The sequence below is a fragment of the Psammomys obesus genome, unplaced genomic scaffold (genome assembly GCF_907164565.1).
Source record: "Psammomys obesus unplaced genomic scaffold, mPsaObe1.curated_primary_1811, whole genome shotgun sequence".
Lineage (NCBI taxonomy): Eukaryota > Metazoa > Chordata > Mammalia > Rodentia > Muridae > Psammomys > Psammomys obesus.
Window position 1 is genome coordinate 234,264 of NW_026585686.1, and position 17,859 is coordinate 252,122.

Here is a 17,859-nt window from a genome sequence, read left to right on the forward strand (position 1 = left end):
CACACACACACACACACACACACACACACACACACACACACACACACTTCTGAAAACAGTGTTCCCTATCATATCTAAGGGAGCAGGTAAAAATAAAGCTATCAGGTCTTCCGAGTTCACTCTGGCTCACACAGAAGGTAATGCAGCCAGCCCGGAAGTGTTTAAGGCATTTGCTGTCTGTCCTCTTCACTGCTCATGTCCCGTGACAACAGCGTGCGGCAGAATGCCATCTCCTTACCAGAGCCAGGCTGTGCTTTGCTTGTACTGCACCTCCTCAGGTCCCTCTTTGCCATGCTGTAACTGCAGCTCCAGCTCTGCAATCCTTCCCTGCAAACCACACGAGAGGAATCAGCATGCAGACCTGTTAGCCGTAAATTCCTTTGGCCAACTGGCCACAAGTGGTCCTGGTGGCGTTTTAGACCTTGAAAAAGCATGAGTGAGGGAAACACTCACATCACTGCTCAGTGAATTTCTGCGTTCACCAGGAGAAAGTCCTAAGGAGGTTCCAGGGTTGGCCAACTCAGTGAAGAGTGCTTTGTTTCACAATGTTGTTCAAAGCAGATCTGACTCTCATAGGTTCCATTTAAAAAGTCCCTTATGTGGGAATGGTCATCAACTGATCATTTTAGTTATATATAGAGATTGAGGTCTGAGCACGACTGTCATAACAGAACAGCGGAAAATGAATGAGATAAGATGTAATACTTAAGATGTAAGTACCATGTTGGAAAAAAGAAAGAAAGAAAAAGTTAATCACCAATGTTATGTTTCTATTTTTTGAATGTGCTTATAAAATGAGATATCATGTGGCCTATGGTGGTGGTACAGGCCTTTAATCCCAGCACTTGGGAGGGAGAGGCAGGTGGATCCCTATGAGTTCAAGGTCAGCCTGGTCTACAGAGTGAGTTCCAGGGTAGCCAGGGCTACACAGAGAAACCCTATCTTGAAAAACCAAAAACGAAAAACAAACAAACAAAAAAAGATGCCATAGTTTTCAACTACAGCCATATAATAAAAACACTTAATACTGTTCCTTTAATGCCAACACCTTCAAATATTAAACTTTGTGGTTTTTAACTGTATTACTCTATTACCAATGATCTTATTTAATATAAATAAAACTGCAATTTACTGATGGATTCTAACTGGGACAAGACCTCAGATTTTATTAATATTACAGAGTAATGCTTAATTAATTTTAGATGGTTTGGGGCCGACTGTCCTTTTAGAGGACCAAATTTAACTCTCATCACCCACATTAGAGGCTCACAACCATCTGCAATTCCAGTTCCATGGGGAATCTTGTGCCCTCTCCTGGCCTACGTGGGTACTGCATGCAAGTGGTACACACATATTCAGATAAAACCATACACCTAAAACAATAAAAGAAAATAATTAAAAAGTAAAGAAGTCATTTGATGGCTTAAATTCCCAGCAGCAGCTTATTCTGAACATCTGAAATTGTCAGTAGAGGTTCACCATTCTTGAGATGACCCACCATGATTTTAATTTGATTTCATTTTTTACTAATGAGGTTGAGTAGCCTTTCATGTGTCTACTAACTCTGGATTTCATGTTCTGTCCAATTTTTTTTAATTAAAAATATTTATGTGTATTGTGCAAATATATTAAGTGCACACAGGTGCCGGTAAGAGCCAGAAGAGCATCATATTCCCTGGAGCTAAGGTTAAGATGGCTGTAAGCTGCCTCACTTGGCTGTGTGACTCTCCCAGAGTTTGGTGGTGGAACATGGCTGACTACGCAGCGGCTGCACCACTTTTTTCTTTTCTTACTGACTAGTTAGTGTCCATGGGGACTTGAGAGATAATGACCCCACACCCCCACACCCAGCAGGCTCATATATTTGAATGGCTGGTTCCCAGATGGTGGAACCGTTTGAGGAGGACTAGGAGGTGTGGCCCTGTTGGAGAAGGTGTGCCACTGAGGTGGACTTTGAGGTTTCAAAAGCTTTCTTTTATAAGTTGTCTTGGTCACTGTGTTTTGTTACAGCAATAGAAAAGAAAGTAAAGACAGGGTCCTAAAGTACCTATAAGAAAGTATCAGAGGGGCTGGAAAGATGGATCAGCAGTTAAGACCAATGGCTGCTCTTCCAGAGGTTCTGAGTTCAATTCCCAGCCATCACGTGGTGGTTTATAACCATCTATATAATGAGATCTAGTGCCCTCTTCTGGCATGCATGAAAACAAAGCACTCATATATATAAAAAAAGTCTTTAAAAATTAAATAAAAATTAATTTGTAATAAAGTGTCAGAGACTGACAAACTAAAAGATACTGTTAATGTTTAAGCAACAAAGGCCAAGTATGTACCCAGTGACAGAACACACACTTAACATGCACATGGCCCTGGGTTCAATCTCCCACACCAAAAATATACATGTAAGAACAAAATCTCAAAAGAATTTTCTTCAAATGGTCAGATGGTAAATTATTACTGATCTTAGTTCCTAATCATAGATTTGATTTCACATTGTTTTATAGCTAGCTGACCAACTAAGGAAGTACGTCCACAGTCAATCAGCTTCCATAACCTCTTCCTGTGTGACATCATACAGTCTCAAAGAGACTTTTTCACAATGTCCGGAGGCCTGAATTTCCTCAGCATCCAAAGACAGCAGCAAGGTAAAACAAAGTATGGAAAGTTCCTTGCCAAGCAGGCTGCCAAACAGCCAAGTAGAACACTCCTTGGTAAGACAGTCTGGGAACAGCCAATCAGTCTGTTTCTGATTTTTCTACCTCAATGGGAAGAAATCCACTTATTTCCAGCCTGTCAACCATGCTGACATACTTATAATTCAAATTCCAATATCCTTTGAAGAACAGGAAATGCCTAAGCAGACGTCACTACAGTGTTCAGACCTCAAACTTATCCGTGTCCTACTCACCTCCAGGAAGTAATGTAGGCTGTACACCTTTCCCCCTGTCTCCTAAGGTTAACCAAGGAAACAGCTCCTCTAACTGATCAAGTTTAATGCGACCTAACCCGCCCAGCACCAGACAGAAGTACCCACAGCTATTGCAACAGAAGATGCCTCCAGGACATGAATTCTTGATAGACAAGGAACTCAAAGTTGATTCAATTCACTTATGATACTTTAAGCTTCAAATGTATGAATAGTATCAAAAAACTCATCAGCTAAAGCACATCAAGCTTCTCAAGTAATGATGACAAACCTATAACACTGCTGAATTTTCAACTCCTTGCAAAAGACAGCCTTTTAGTTTCACGTTTCACCAATTCTCAATGTAACTAAATGTAAAATCCAAAGGGGAGCGATCTTATGTGAAACTGAACAAACATACACATTACCACACAAGCAGAAGAGAATTCTAGGCCCACATTACTAAAAATAAAAGACTAGTCACAAAGGGATTTGTCCTTTACTAGACAGGAAGGATGCCTCAGCAGGTAAAGGCACTTGCCTCTAATCCTGACATGAGTTCAATCCCTGGACCCACAAAGCGAAAGGAGAAAACCTGTTCCAACAAGTTGTCTTCATATTTCCACATATTTATCATGGCATGCCCACACACACTCACCCATAGACAGATAGACAGACACACACTAAATTAATAAAAGTAATAAGTAAATAAAATGTTAGACCAACTTGGGTTATTTATTATTACAAAATATTATTATTAGGGAATCACATGAGATTTGGAATCAGAAGACTCCAAATTAAATTCTATTTCTCTCATTTATCAACTGTTGGCTTTGAACTGTTTGCTTTTCTTTCCTGCCCAGATTGCTCACCTATAATACCATTATACATGGGCTTAATAATATACACTCACTGGGTTTCTGTAAAGATTAATTGAAATATTATATGTTAAGTGTTAGCTACATACAAGTTATTCAATAAATGGCAGCAGTTATAGGGAAAATAGCAGCTTTTGTAAATTACATCACAATCCCTCAACTTAGCCCCTCTTCCCCTAAAGCAACACAAATCCCCTGCTGACTACAGACTTGCTTATGTCCTTCTCTAGGGATCTGCAGAACTGTGTTCCTTCTTTCATGAGGCATGGAGGATCCTGCAGTGAAACTGCTAGTGGGCGTGCAGCTTTCTTCACTGGACTGGGAGCTCGCCTGCAGAAAGGGGTGCTTCATTTCCCTTTGTGTCCCACAAGTCAGTTCAGCACCCCCAGATGGGCCAGGAAAAACTGCAAAGTGACTAAGGGAAGCATGAACACAAACAAGTCCATGCTCTGACTTGTACTCTTGTGCCTCTTGAATAGAAATTAATTTGCTGGTAGTATATAATGAGGGTACAGAAGTATACAGACAAAAGAAAGTCATTCCTTCAATCACATACACACATAAACACACACCATTTTTAACAATCACTTTTTGGCTACAAAAAAAAAAAAAGGAATTAAACATTGCCCATTCAAATAGTTCCCACCTGATAAAAATATATATTTGACATTTTTTAAATACATTAACATATGTAATACTGGGGTGAAAGTAGTGAGTATATTTTATGTATTTGGTGAGCAACTGTTGTTTTAGACACAGATGGCAGATATAACAGAAAAGGAAGTCCTGCTCTAGCCCTGAAGGAATAGAAACAACTGGAGGTTCCAGCTAAAAGAGTCAATATGATAAGAGCTTCATAAAGGAAAACAGAGCTACCAATAAGATAGAAAAGGGTCTTATAATCCCGTGGGGAAAGGAGTTAAATATAACAGGCACCTTCCCCAGCCAATGTAAAGAACAAGTTGAAACTGGGTGGGCATTACAAAAATCACAGGATCTGAGGCAGAACAGAACCGGATGTATGAAATCCAAGACATGAAAGATACATGCAGACTTTCAGAAACAGAAATTTGGAAAAAGGTGGAAGATAAATGTCTTGGAGAAGGGTCAAGAGATAAGGCTAAAGATGCAGGCAGGCTCTACATATAGCTGAGTGTGGGAAGACCTCAGCGCATTTAAGATCAGATACTCTGGGTCAGTCAAACTGGGTATTCAGGAGGCCAAAAGACAGAAGACAGTAGAGCTCAGAAGTGAGCTCTGGATGGGACTCAGAAACAGGAATATCAAAATCTAAATTTAGTGTAACTATGTACATAAGCCTTACATTTCTTTTACTTAATGTAATATTTCTATTAATTCTTAGAGTCTCCCATACAATGTATTTGTATCCTAACCACCCTCATCTTCCCTACTCCTCCCAGTTCCACTTTTTACCACTTCCTCCCCATTTCATATCTTTGCTTTTGCTTCTAATAATCCCGAGTCAATTTGCATGATATACTCATAAGAGCGAGGCCATCTTTTGGAGCTTGGTCAACCTCTCAGAGGCTACACTCTTAAAGAAAACTAACACTCCTTCCTCCAAATGCCATCAACTATCAGCAGCTCCTCAGCTAAAGGGGGATGAGCCCCTCCCAAGTCCAGGCTAGAATGCTGACTGGCTTGATTTTGTATGGGTTTTGTACAGACAACCACAGCTGTTATGAGTTCATGATTGCATTGGTCCTCTCATGTTCAGCACACCCAGTATTGCTTTGTTCCTTCCTAATCTCCAACTCTAAATTTCCCACCCTCTCTTCTGTGAAGGGTGTTTATCTAGGAGACAGATGCCCCAAGCCTTACATTTCTTATGAGCAAAAGGAAACACTGAGTTTTTGGTAGTGATATTTTCCCCCAAGTGCTTTTATTCTTGTTTCACAGAGTCCTCTAGGCAGAAAAATCTTCATGTTGAGAAGGTCAAGATCAGCTGTACAGCTTGCAAAAGACCATCCAGCTTTAATAGGAAAAGACAGTGGGGAAGGTCATGGGAACCACACCTGAGTAGTCAGCTACTCCTTCTAACCAGCCATGTGCAATTCTGCCCTAAGGGCGTGAGATCTTGGGGTGTCAGGGAGAAGCTAGAGGATACAGGCTAGAGAAGCCTAGGAAAAGGGGCCTTCATCTATGCAACTATGAGGAAGCCGTCATTCATGTTGGGGAAGATTTTCCAGTAAGGCTTCTTTGGAATCACTCCCATTCCCGTCAATAAGCCTCATCCATGCTTTATGAATAAGCCCAATGAACTCATTGGCTTCCCAGGGGGACCTAGGTACAGTTGAACTTTGGTTTTTCACTGGAACCTTTGAAGCTTGGGGTGGTAGATGCTGTGTAGTCAGCCCAGGAGAGAACATTATTGAAACAGTAAATAGACATTATTATAAGATTAATGATAAGGGGGAAATACTCCCCCACAAAGCAGGGCCCTTGTGACGTCCTTACCTGTAAAATGGCATGGTATGCTCGAGTCATATACGCAAGCCAGGCCTGTGGAAGAAAGAGTGCATGGTGCCATTCTGAATGCTGGACATGGACCTGTGGGAAAGATGAACAAAAGTACATTAGAATATGCAGAACTGAGAACAAAAGAAAAACAATACCAGTTCTTTTCATTTATTTAAGTGGTTTGTTTTTTAACACAAACCAAATTAGCCCAGGATTGGAACCACAAATAATATCTTTCTGATATTCCCAGTAGAAAAAAATTTTGGAATCTTGGAAAGACAAAATAAAGTAAGCCTGGAATTTTCTAAATTAAAGCAAATGAAACCCTGCAATAATAACAAGTTAAGAAGTATTTGCAATACAAATCCTTTTCTGAAAACCAGGGGGAAAGGAAAAGCTGTAAAATCTCTTGCCAAAGATGGGAAGCAGGGTACTGTCTGACACACCCCTAATAATGTTAAATAAAAATAAATATTACTCATAACCTGGATTCCAAGTATTACCATTTCTGAATTAATAGACATAAACTGCCATAGAAACATTGTGTAGAAACCACACCGAAAGAGCATGCAGATGAGCACAACACACAGCAATTGTGTGCACTGCTGGATAGCTGCCCTTTAATCCGTGCGGATATACAAGAGAAAACCGACACATGTCAACAGTAAGCTCTACTTCTGAGCAGAGTCCAGACAAAGCATCTGGATTCCATAGTCATTTTGGTTTCTACCTATTAGTACACTGCAATCTTGCACCATGTCTTCCCAGGGTCTCTGCCTGTTCAAGATGCCTCAAGACAAACAGCTACAGTGCATCACAGTTTATGCATCCCTAAACTTAACAATCGACACTTTCATCCTCGTCCTTAAACTTTCGTTCACTTCCCTATAGATGAGAGGGAGAAGTTTGTATATAATCATGAGAAAATTACAGTAACTAGTGCTTCAGAACAAACCCTACTACTCTGAGAATGTTTTCAAGTGCCTTTTGATAGGGGAGATAATACAGCTGAATACAGCCAGTTGTCATGGCCTCTGGTATGCTTCACTCTTATCCTAGTGAGAGCCTACTGTGCAAGCTACTGTGGATGACAAGGATTATCCAGCACTCCACAAGAAGCTCTCTTGCTGGCAGGAAAGCCAGAAATGGGCACAAAAAGATTGCAACACAGGACTGTGAAGACTCTATAGGACATGGGACAGAAGAGTACAATGGGATTGATTGTTAATCAATCTTGTTAATCACTTCTGGTGCCGCTCATATTGTTTTTTCAAACATTAGATACTTAAACAGCATAATGGATACTGAGACCATGAAATTAACTGGAAGAAATTATAAAGACATTTTTCTGAGTGAGTATTCACACTGCCAGGTGAAGTGGGAAGAGCCTTGCCAGTGTGTCCACCAATAGAAGGAATGAGCCCTCTAACCTGGTTTCTCTTGTACTATCCAGAAACCAAACAATATTCTAGGCCACATGTCCAGCTAGGAAGGAGGTCCTGAGTTTTCACCCCTTTTCTCTCTTTCCAAATGCTTTTCCCCCTTTTTATATGAATTATGTTCCTTATTCACAAAATATATTATCATTAACTCCTATTTTGGTACACAGAGTTAAGAGAGACAACATTCAAATAATGCAACCTGAATTTTTACCTCTTAAGAAATACAAAATATTTTCAGATTCTCCTGCCATAAATCCATAGATATCTTTGTACTACCAAGAATTCTTGTCAGCCTCAGCACATTGACAAAAAGAACACTGAATCCTTTGGAAATACAATAGTCTCAATTCCTTTTTAATATTTGCTTGAAAAGGAAAGGAATCATAGGAAAATGTAGATGAGCAAATGGAATGTTGAGCTATTAACCAACTCCCACATTTTCCCTGCTCTTTACAGGACCTACAAAACCACTCACCTCTGCCTTCAGTGCCCTCTCTTCCTCTCATTTCAAGTTACTGAGCTGATTACTCTCACCTCTACAGTTCTGGAATACTATGAACGTCTGTAACCTCACACAATTCCAGGGCACAGAGATCACATCTGGTTTTCTCTGGGATATCTTTATAGTGCCTGTAACGCTGTCTTTGCACACATGCTGGGTTGAAATTATTTAAACATATCACATCCCCTTAACAGAGATATGTTTGTCATATTAAAATTACAAAGTAAAATTTAAAAAGTAATCATAAAATTGTGGTGTTCAACTTCTTATCTTAACACCAGGAATTAAACTGGAGGCCTAACACGCTATTGGTAGCTATGCTAGCCCTTTTCCACTGAGGGACAACCTCAGCCTTCATTTCACTTTTTATTTTGAGATAAGTGCTTACTAAGGTAACCTAGGCTGGCCCTGAGCTTGTGACCTTCCTGCCTTAGCTTCTTGAGTTGCTGGGATACAGGCCTGCACCACCAGACTCAGCTTAGCATTCAACTTTCAATCATTCTAGAAACACAAAGCTTAAAAAAAAAAATCCAGAGCCAGGCATAGTGGCACAGACTTCTAATCCCAGCACTTGAGAGGCAAAAGTAGGTAGGTATATCTCTGTGAGTTTGAAGTCAGCCCGGTCTACACAGGAATTCTAGGACAGTCAAAAACAGAGAGAGCCTCCTCAAGAAAGAATAAACAAATAAATAAAAAACTTGTCTGAGTCAACATATCTAAAAGTAAATACATAATTATTATTTTTAAACTTATAGGTAAATGTCCAAAATATTCTAGCCCAGAAACATTTATTTTCAGATAAGTATCTACTAAGTGAAAAGAGTTAATTTTTACAGGGAGTATTATAAACTTTATAGTCTGATATTCTATAAGCATTTAGTAGCTCATGGAGATATCCTGCTTAGAAACACAATTCATAAATATAAGGAGAGAGAACAAAAAGTACATTTCTCCCCATAAATGTTTGCCTAAGAGAACCACACACTTGTTCTGTTTCTAGAACAAACACCATCATGTGATTAAAAAGATAAGACCCATTTTAACAGCCTTTCATTGACTACAATAAATCAAATAAGAAAAACTTCTGATGAGGTTCTTTGTGAAACTAAAGTGTGAGACAGACAGAGCAGTATGTCAAAACTGATAAACAAATATTTGCTATTAATTTTATGACCCACTTTACGAAGCATGATAATTTTCCTGCTCACAAGTATCAAAACCACCTTCACGTCTGCTGCTGACACTACCCCACCACCACCACCTCCACCTCCTCTACCATCTCAACAACAAAGGAAATGAATTAAATGATTAAACATATTTGATTTCAGTTGCTACATGAGACACAAAGGAATATCAACCCCCACACTCATTCTTCTTGTGTTCCCAGAAGAAAAAGCATTTTCACTTGTTAGCGGCCCTAAAAGACACTTACTGCACTGCTGTTCATAAGTATGAGTAAGAGACTTCAACTTTCTGTCATTACTAATTCTGTTGCCACAAAGTAACTTTCACATCACCCCGTCCACTCATAAATAGTAAGAGAAGGAAGGACTTAAGAGGATGCCTTCTTAAAGTGCAAAGCCCTCATCTCTTTGTAAGTAGTTTCCAGACATTCAATATTCCCCCACATTCCCCTCCCCCTTCTTCCCCTCCATCATTGTCTCCCCCCCCCATTTTCCATCAGGATAACATTAGCTTGAAAGCTGACAATTCAACTGCATCTCAAGCAACCATTTACTCTGTTATTTAATAGAAGGGGAAACCCAGTTACCATAACAACTCACATCCACATGGTAATTATGGAGTATCTAAAACACAGCAAACCATACTTTTCACAGTATTTGCTAGGGAGAATCTGTAAGAGGCACAGATATAATTTCTTCCCACTATTATTCGCAAATTTCACCTAGTTGTTTCATATCACATAAATTGAACACTACTCCTTGTACCTTTAAGGACATATTTCTAAGACAAAGGGCAACTGAAAAAGTAGGTGAGGCTGCATTTCTTATATTTCAAACAAGTGGCTACTTGACTCATATCTAATATGAGTCAGCTTGGAGAAAATTAAAGAATTAGGAAAACCAAAATTAATTTATAAGGCATAAACAACCAAATAGTGATCATTTACATAAAAGGGGAAGGGAAATAGAACCAAAAATTTTGTTCAGAGTACAGCTTCTAGTACAGTTGAATAAGGTTTCTCTAAAATAAAAATGGAACAATGGCTCATTATTTAATGCTAAGCATAAACATGGCTGGGTGGCACTAACTTCCATATCACCAAGAAGGAGAAGGTAATGAAATGTGACTGCCATTCTCATCCCGGGATAAACCACCACTGCCCAATTTAGATGAGAATGTCATGTCAAATTCAGAAATGCCAAAAGATAATGAGACTGTCTGCAAATTTGAGGGACGGAAACTGTCACTCAAGAGGTATCCATCAGGGCAGGGAAGCCCCAAAGATGGGAAATGACCACTGGTGGGCCCTGATTCAAAAGATCAAAGAGAGAGGACACTTGGTTTTACCTAAATCTCAGAAGATGATAGTCATGTGAGAATAAGTCAGCATCAGACACAGATTAGCAGTCCATGCAAACATGTAATAGCATGGTGGCATGTCAGTTTTTTTAAATGGCAGAAAATAAGAGGAAATTTATAAGAGATGACTTTAGATAAATAGTTCACCATTGCAGTGAAAAGTCTTAGTTTAGGTGACACACGGTTCTTGATAAGTATTAATAAAGTATTCTATACAAAATAAATGTCAATTATGAAAATACCCCTTCTGGCACATAAAGGGGCTCAGAACTCACTATCCGTCCTAACAAGAAGGACTGACAAACTGATGCGCCTAACGGTTCTCTGAGACCTTTGGGGGAATTAGATCCCAGAGCAAAGTACAGCTGGAGAGAAAATCAGGCCAACACAGAATCAGAACTTACTGGAACAGTAACCAGGAGGCAGACACCTAAAGCTAACAAGGACCGCAGTAGGAAATCCCAGATTAAACAGTCAGGAAAGAGTTGGACAAACAGTGGATCAGAAATTCCAGTCATTAGAGGACCACACACCTCTGTATGTTCCACTTTGAAGAGCTTGACCAAACTCTCACAATGAATACAAAATAAAAATCACACCATACATCTGACATCTGGGAAGGGAAAGAGATCATTCTGAGATACACCGTCAGAGGAAGCCCAACTGCATTTGAACTGCAGTTCTCCTGCTTCTGTGTCCAAAGTGCTGAGGCACACTCCAACACACCAGTCTCCTAGCTGACTAACCTGGAGGGAGGGAAATATATAACTCCCATGTCTTTTATCCTTCCATTTGGAAAAGATATAACATAAATTATGGCTACTCTAGGTTACTTTGCCTTAAGGCAGCAAAGGGAACTGAAACTTATAATCATACTAATTTTTTTTAAAAAAAGATCTAACTATACAATTAAAGAATGATCCCACATCACCACAATGCCCTTACTATGAAACGATTAAAGGTCTACTTATTTCAATTCCTTTTACATCATGTCCAGTTTTCAGGAAAAGAACAAAATACATTAAGAGGCAAAAAAATATGTTTCAAGGAATCAAGCAGGAATAGGAACCAGAGGCAAACAGTGAATACTGTTGGAATTCTCAGTCTGGGAATTTAAAATGAATTATTAATGCACAATGGCTGTGATGGACATGGTAGACAGTATGTAAGAACAATGGGCAAAAGTCCTAAGGAAGAACCAAAAAGAAACTATAAGGACCAAACGCCCTGCTGCAAGAGATACAGAAAAAGCCTTTGGTGTGTTTCATAGACTTGCCTCAAGTAAAGACAGAATTCCGAAACTTGAGGATGTCTTAATAGAAATCTCCAAATATGAAAAGCAAAGAGAAAACACCAACAAACAAACAAAAATAGAATGTCCAAGGTCTGTGGAAAGGGATGCCAAACATGCAATATACATAGCGATCAACAGTAAAGGCCTGGTCAAGAGAATGAACTCTCCTGCGTCATTATGATGGCAACTTAACATTCCACTGGGGCAGATCAAACGACCTGGCAGGGAGATCATCCTGGGAAAAAAAAAAGCAGTGCTACCCTTTTGCTATGCTAAAGAGACAGGCAAAACAATTAAACCATTCCCAGAATCCTACCCCTAGGATAGTTTCTTACAGAGAACAGCCATGCTGCTTCTGAAGTCAGCCTGCTTTTGTGAATTACTAAGTGTAATTTTCCCTTTTTTTTTTTTTTTTGTTCTAAACATGCTTTCCCTAATGCTGTGGGCTTCCTTACTTTTCTAAAGTAATATAGTAGAATTCTATACCCTCTGAAAATGGACCTTCAAAAATTAAGGCGAAACAGACTCTATCAGGCAAGGCTTGCCTTTCAGGACAAGTTTTTCTTTTAAGCACCTTTTACACTGAACAAAAAGATAGACTGAAATCTCAGACCTACAGGAAGATAGGAAGAACATCAGAGAAAGAACACAAAAAGGTAAAATAAAATTTGATTTTCATGTTCTTAATTAATCTAACAGGATGTATGTTCAAAATAACAACATGCTTATGTGTAAGTGAGATGAATGGCAGCAATAACCCTCCCTGTATTTGTTACTTTTGCATGGCTGCAACCAAAATCCTTGAGAGAACTAAAAAGGAAGGAATTTAACTTTGGCTGGTTTCAAAGCTTTCAGTCTATGGCGTTGGCTCTACTGATTCTGGGCCTGCAATAAAAACAAAGCAAGAGAGGAGCTGAAACATGTGGCAGGATCATGAAGCCCTGTTGGCTTCATGGGAGAAAAGAAACAGAAGAAGGTACAAGGAGGCACCAGGGCAAGATACAGGCTTTAAGGACACACCTTCGGTGAAGGACCACAAGTAGCATCCTCCTTCTTAGAGTTTTCAGAACCTTCTCAAATAATGTCACCACCAAGGGAACAAGTGTTCAACAGATGAACCTAAATGAGATATTTCCTACTAAAACCTAACAGATTCCATGGAGAAGGGATTGGAATTATTTACAATAATAGACAAGATACAAATACCACATAATATTTGAAGTGTTGCTTGCAGGTAGACTAATAGATACCTATTGTCAACTCTAAGGCAATCAGAAAAAAAAAGTGTAAAATTAGGCTAACGAAAATGAAAATGGAGTCACATAAAACTTCTAAGAATAGGCAGTAAAATTAATAGTAAAGGACACAATCAACAAAAAGAAAAGTGTAACCACATAGTAAATATTAACTAAACCATAGCAACAATTATTTTGAAAGTCAATGTTCTGTATGAACTAGTTAAAAGACAGTGCTAAAAGTCAAGCAAAAACCAAGACCCAATATATCTTCTATAATGTTCATAGCAGCTCTATTCATAATAGCCAGAATTTGGAAACAATGCAAATGTCACTCAGTTGAGGAATAGATACAGAAATTGTTGTATATTTACACAATGAAATACTACTCAACAATTAGAAACAAGGAAGTCATGAAATTTGCAGGCAAATGGTGGGATCTAGAAAAGATCATCTTGAGTGAGGTAACCCAGAAGCAGAAAGACACACATGGTATATATTCACTAATAAGTGGATATTAGCCATATAATAGAGGATAAACATACTAAAATCTATACTCCTAAAGAAGCTAAACAACAAGGAAGACCCTAGGGAAGACACTTAATCTTCATTCAAAAGAACAAACACAATAGACATTGGAAGCAGGAGATGACAGGGAACAGGACAGGAACCTACCAAAGATGGCCCCTGAAAGACTCTACTGATCAAGGTATAAGAGCAGAGGCTGAGACTCATAGCCAAACTTTGGGCAGAGTCCAGGGAATCTTATGAAAGAAGAGAGAGATAGAAAGACCTGGAGAGGATAGGAGCTCCAAAAGGAGACCAACAGAAACATAAAAACTGAGCCCTGGGAACTCTGAAGAGACTGATACCCCAACCAAGGACCATGCATGGAGAGGACCTAAAACCCCTGCTCAGATGTAGCCCATAGACTCAGTCTCCAAGTGGGGTTCCTAGTAGGGGAGCAGGGACTTTCTCTGGTATGAACTCAGTGGCAGGCTCTTGGATCACCTGCCCCTGGGGGTGCAGCCTTGCCAAGCCATAGAGGAAGACAATGCAGACAGTCCTGATGAGACCTGATAGGCTAGGGTCAAATAAAAGGGAAGGAGGACCTCCTCTATCAGTTGACTAGGAGAGGAACATAGGGGGAGAAGAGGGAAAAAGGGTGGGTTTAGGAGGAGATGAGGGAGGGGGCCACAGCCAAGATACAAATTGAATAAATTATAATAAATGATAATAATAAAATAAATATTAAAAAAGAAAGAAAATAACACTACTTTAAATACAATGACACACATAAATCAAAAGTGAGTGTGGATAAAGATACAATGATAATGCTAATAAATTAGGCATGTATATGTTGGCCATTCATGCCTACTCAAGTGGCAGGGAATGCTGTAGACTCCTGTTGTAAACTTTGTCTACTTTGTAAACTTTATAAACCCTCAAGGCAAAAAAGTAGCCAGGCCGCTCTCCCAGGCCTCTCTAACACACATTACAGCATTTACAGCCTCTCTCTGTAACGGTCACAAAGGTATATCCAACCCTTGAATATGACCCTTGCCAGATTGTGCTAATTTTAGATGAAAAGTCTGAACAAAATGCCACCAATCCCTGAGCAGGAAAACCCATCAATATTTGAACAGGAGAGTTCACCTGAGTTCCCCCAAGCTCAGAACTTGAAATCCCATCATTCCTCACCCTGAAAATCTCTGCCCTAGAAAGCTCCACTTGCTAAGAAATCCTATATAAAGGCTGTGTCTGCTCAAGTTCCCTGTTGTCCTCTCCTGGAAGCAGGGGCAGCCAACCCTGGACTTGTTCCTCCACACCCTGGACCCTCCCAATAAATCTCTTTTATGAGATTTGCAGCCTGGTGTGACTCTCTCATCAGAAGAAGCCAAGAAGCAATGAAGAGAAGGGATAAAGGGAAGGAGTAGAGCAGGGTTGAGGCTCCTCAGCTCAGCTCGGGATACCCTCCTTTGGAAGTTGCAACACCTTTACTAAGGAGGCTTCCTCTCAGAGCTGTGTGGTTCCTGGGACCCTGTCTCGGGAGACCCTTCCACTGGGACAACTTCTCCCCTCAGAGCTATATGGATTCTGGGCTTCCAAGTCCTAGGACACCTTTCCATCTGAGCAGGAAGGCAACAGTATATGTTGATCCCTGGTAAGTCATGCTTCACAGCCTTTAATCTCAGCATGGATTGGGAGGCAAAAACAGATGGATCTCTGTGAGTCTGAGGCCAGTATGATCTACAGAGTGAGTTCCAAGACAGCCAAAGCAACACAGTGAGACCCTGTCTTAAAAATATCATTATCAGCAGCAGCAGCAACAGCAGCTAAAATTGGGCCAGCAAGATGACCCAGAAGGCAAACATATGTGCTGATAAACCTGTCTTGAGGTTGGTTCTACATGGTAGAATGAGAGAACCAGGTTGTCCTATGACCTGCACATGCTCCGTGACACATATATGCTTCCACCTCACAAACAAATATTATAAAAAATTAATTGGAATAGAAACCACTGAAATTCAAAACTAAAAGCTAGTTATTTGTTTTTTTGGTTTTTTTATTTTTATTTTTATTATTTTTAGTTACATTTTATTAACTCTGTATCCCAGCTGTATCCCACTCCCTCATTCCCTCCCAAACCCTCCCTCCCTCCCTCATCTCCTCCCTGCCCCTTTCCAAGTCCACTGATTGAAGAGGACCTCCTCCTTTTTCATCTGACCCTGTTTTATCAGGTATCTTCAGATTGGCTGCAAAGTCCTCCTCTGTGGCCTAGCAGGACTGTTCCTCCCTTGGGGGGTAGGGAGGTCAAAGAGCCTGCCATTGAGTTCCTGTCAGAAATAGTCCCTGTTCCCCTTACTATGGGAAACCAATTGGTTACTGAGCTACCACGGGCTACATCCAAGCAGAGGTTCTAGGTTATATCCATACATGGTTCTTGGTGGAGTGTCAGTCTCAGAAAGCTAGTTATTTGAAACATTAAATAAAAACAATAAACTTGTAACCAAACAGACTAAGGAAAAAACACAGAGAAAAAAAATAAATTATGTTTGAAATAAAGAGAAGATACAAATCTAGACCCTATAAAAAATTAGAAGGGGAAAAAAATTAAAAGGGTAATGAAGAACACTGTGTACAACTGAATGCATCAAATTAATAACCGAGATAAAAAGACCAATTGCTTGAAAAGCACAAAGTTCACATGAAAAACACATTATCTGAATAGGTCTATACCTTTTAAGAAAAATTAAATTTTAAACAGTTATTAACCTTTCTGAATGGAAGTACAAGTCTCAGATGTGTTCATGGCTAACTACCACTAAACATTTAAGGAAGTGATCGTTCTGATTCCCTACATTTCTTTTAGAAGAGAGAAGCAGATACTTCCTCTCCTATGAAGTCAGTGTTACCCTCAATTTGAAAATAGACATTGACAGAAATCCACAAAACAATATTTCCCATAAACATAAATACAAAACTTCCTAAAAGCATGAGAAAATTGAATCTGACAATGTAAAACAATTTATACATCATAATTAGTGGTATTGACCCAGTGAGACTGGATCAGTATTTGAGAGTGTATAGTACAGAGATCACACACAGTATCAATAGCTGCAGAAAAGGGCACTTGAGAAACTCAAAGCCTGTTTATGACAGAAAAAGAAAAAAAGCAAACAAAGCAAAACCTTCCAACCAGTTTAACCAAGGTTTAGTCTAAGCTTGACAAGGAAGTCTATACAATAACCCCAGCCAATAGAATACACAATAGTGTATTTTTTTAGGATCAGAACAAGGCAGAGATGTCAATTCTCAGCAGTCCTTTTCAGCATCATACTGGTACTCCTTACTGATGCAATGTGATGGAAACAAAGTATAAAATATACTGAAGGAAAAGAAGAAAGTTAATTGCCTCTGCCACAGACAATGTAAGTACTTATATATAAAATCCAAACAAATTAGCCAAAAGACCCAGAAATTATTTACTTCAGCAAAGCTAGAGTATGCAAGATTAATACATAATTGCTTTCCTATACATTTACAGGGAATAGATATTAAAATTTGAGGTTAACTGACAGTAGTAATATCGCCCAAAATGAAATGTATGACTATAAACCTATGAAAGTATTTACAAGATCAACATAAGAAAAATTACAAACTATGAAAAATCAACAGTGAGTCAAATAAATGAAGAGATACTTGATGCTCATGAATAGAAAGATTTAACCATAACTGTATGGTCCAGTGGGATTCCAATCAAATCCTAGAGTGTTATTTATACCAGAAAACTTATTCTAAACCTCATATGGCAAATAAAAAAGAAGAAAGAGGGGCTGAAGGGATGGCTTAGCAATTAAGAACACTTCCTGCTCTCTCAGAGGACTGGATTCTGTTCTTACATGAAAGCTCATTATGGCCTGTAACTCTAGTTCCAGGGGATCTGCTGCCCTCTTCTGGCCTCTGTAGGCTCATGCACAAATGTGGTACATATAAATTCATACAGTCATGCACACTCACACATGAAAATGATATAGATAGATAGATAGATAGATAGATAGATAGATAGATAGATAGATA

General features: G+C 39.3%; 1 protein-coding gene across 2 annotated transcripts in view; it reads right to left on the bottom strand.

Moving 5' to 3' along the window:
• Positions 1-17,859, bottom strand: part of Focad (focadhesin) — a 312,861-nt gene that overhangs the window by 73,045 nt on the left and 221,957 nt on the right. For both annotated transcript variants that reach the window (XM_055629496.1, XM_055629500.1), the window contains 2 exons: positions 6,259-6,351; positions 239-327 (listed from right to left, as the gene is read on the bottom strand). In XM_055629496.1, coding sequence (XP_055485471.1) covers positions 239-327; positions 6,259-6,351 — 182 coding nt within the window. The remainder of the gene's footprint in view (positions 1-238; positions 328-6,258; positions 6,352-17,859) is intronic.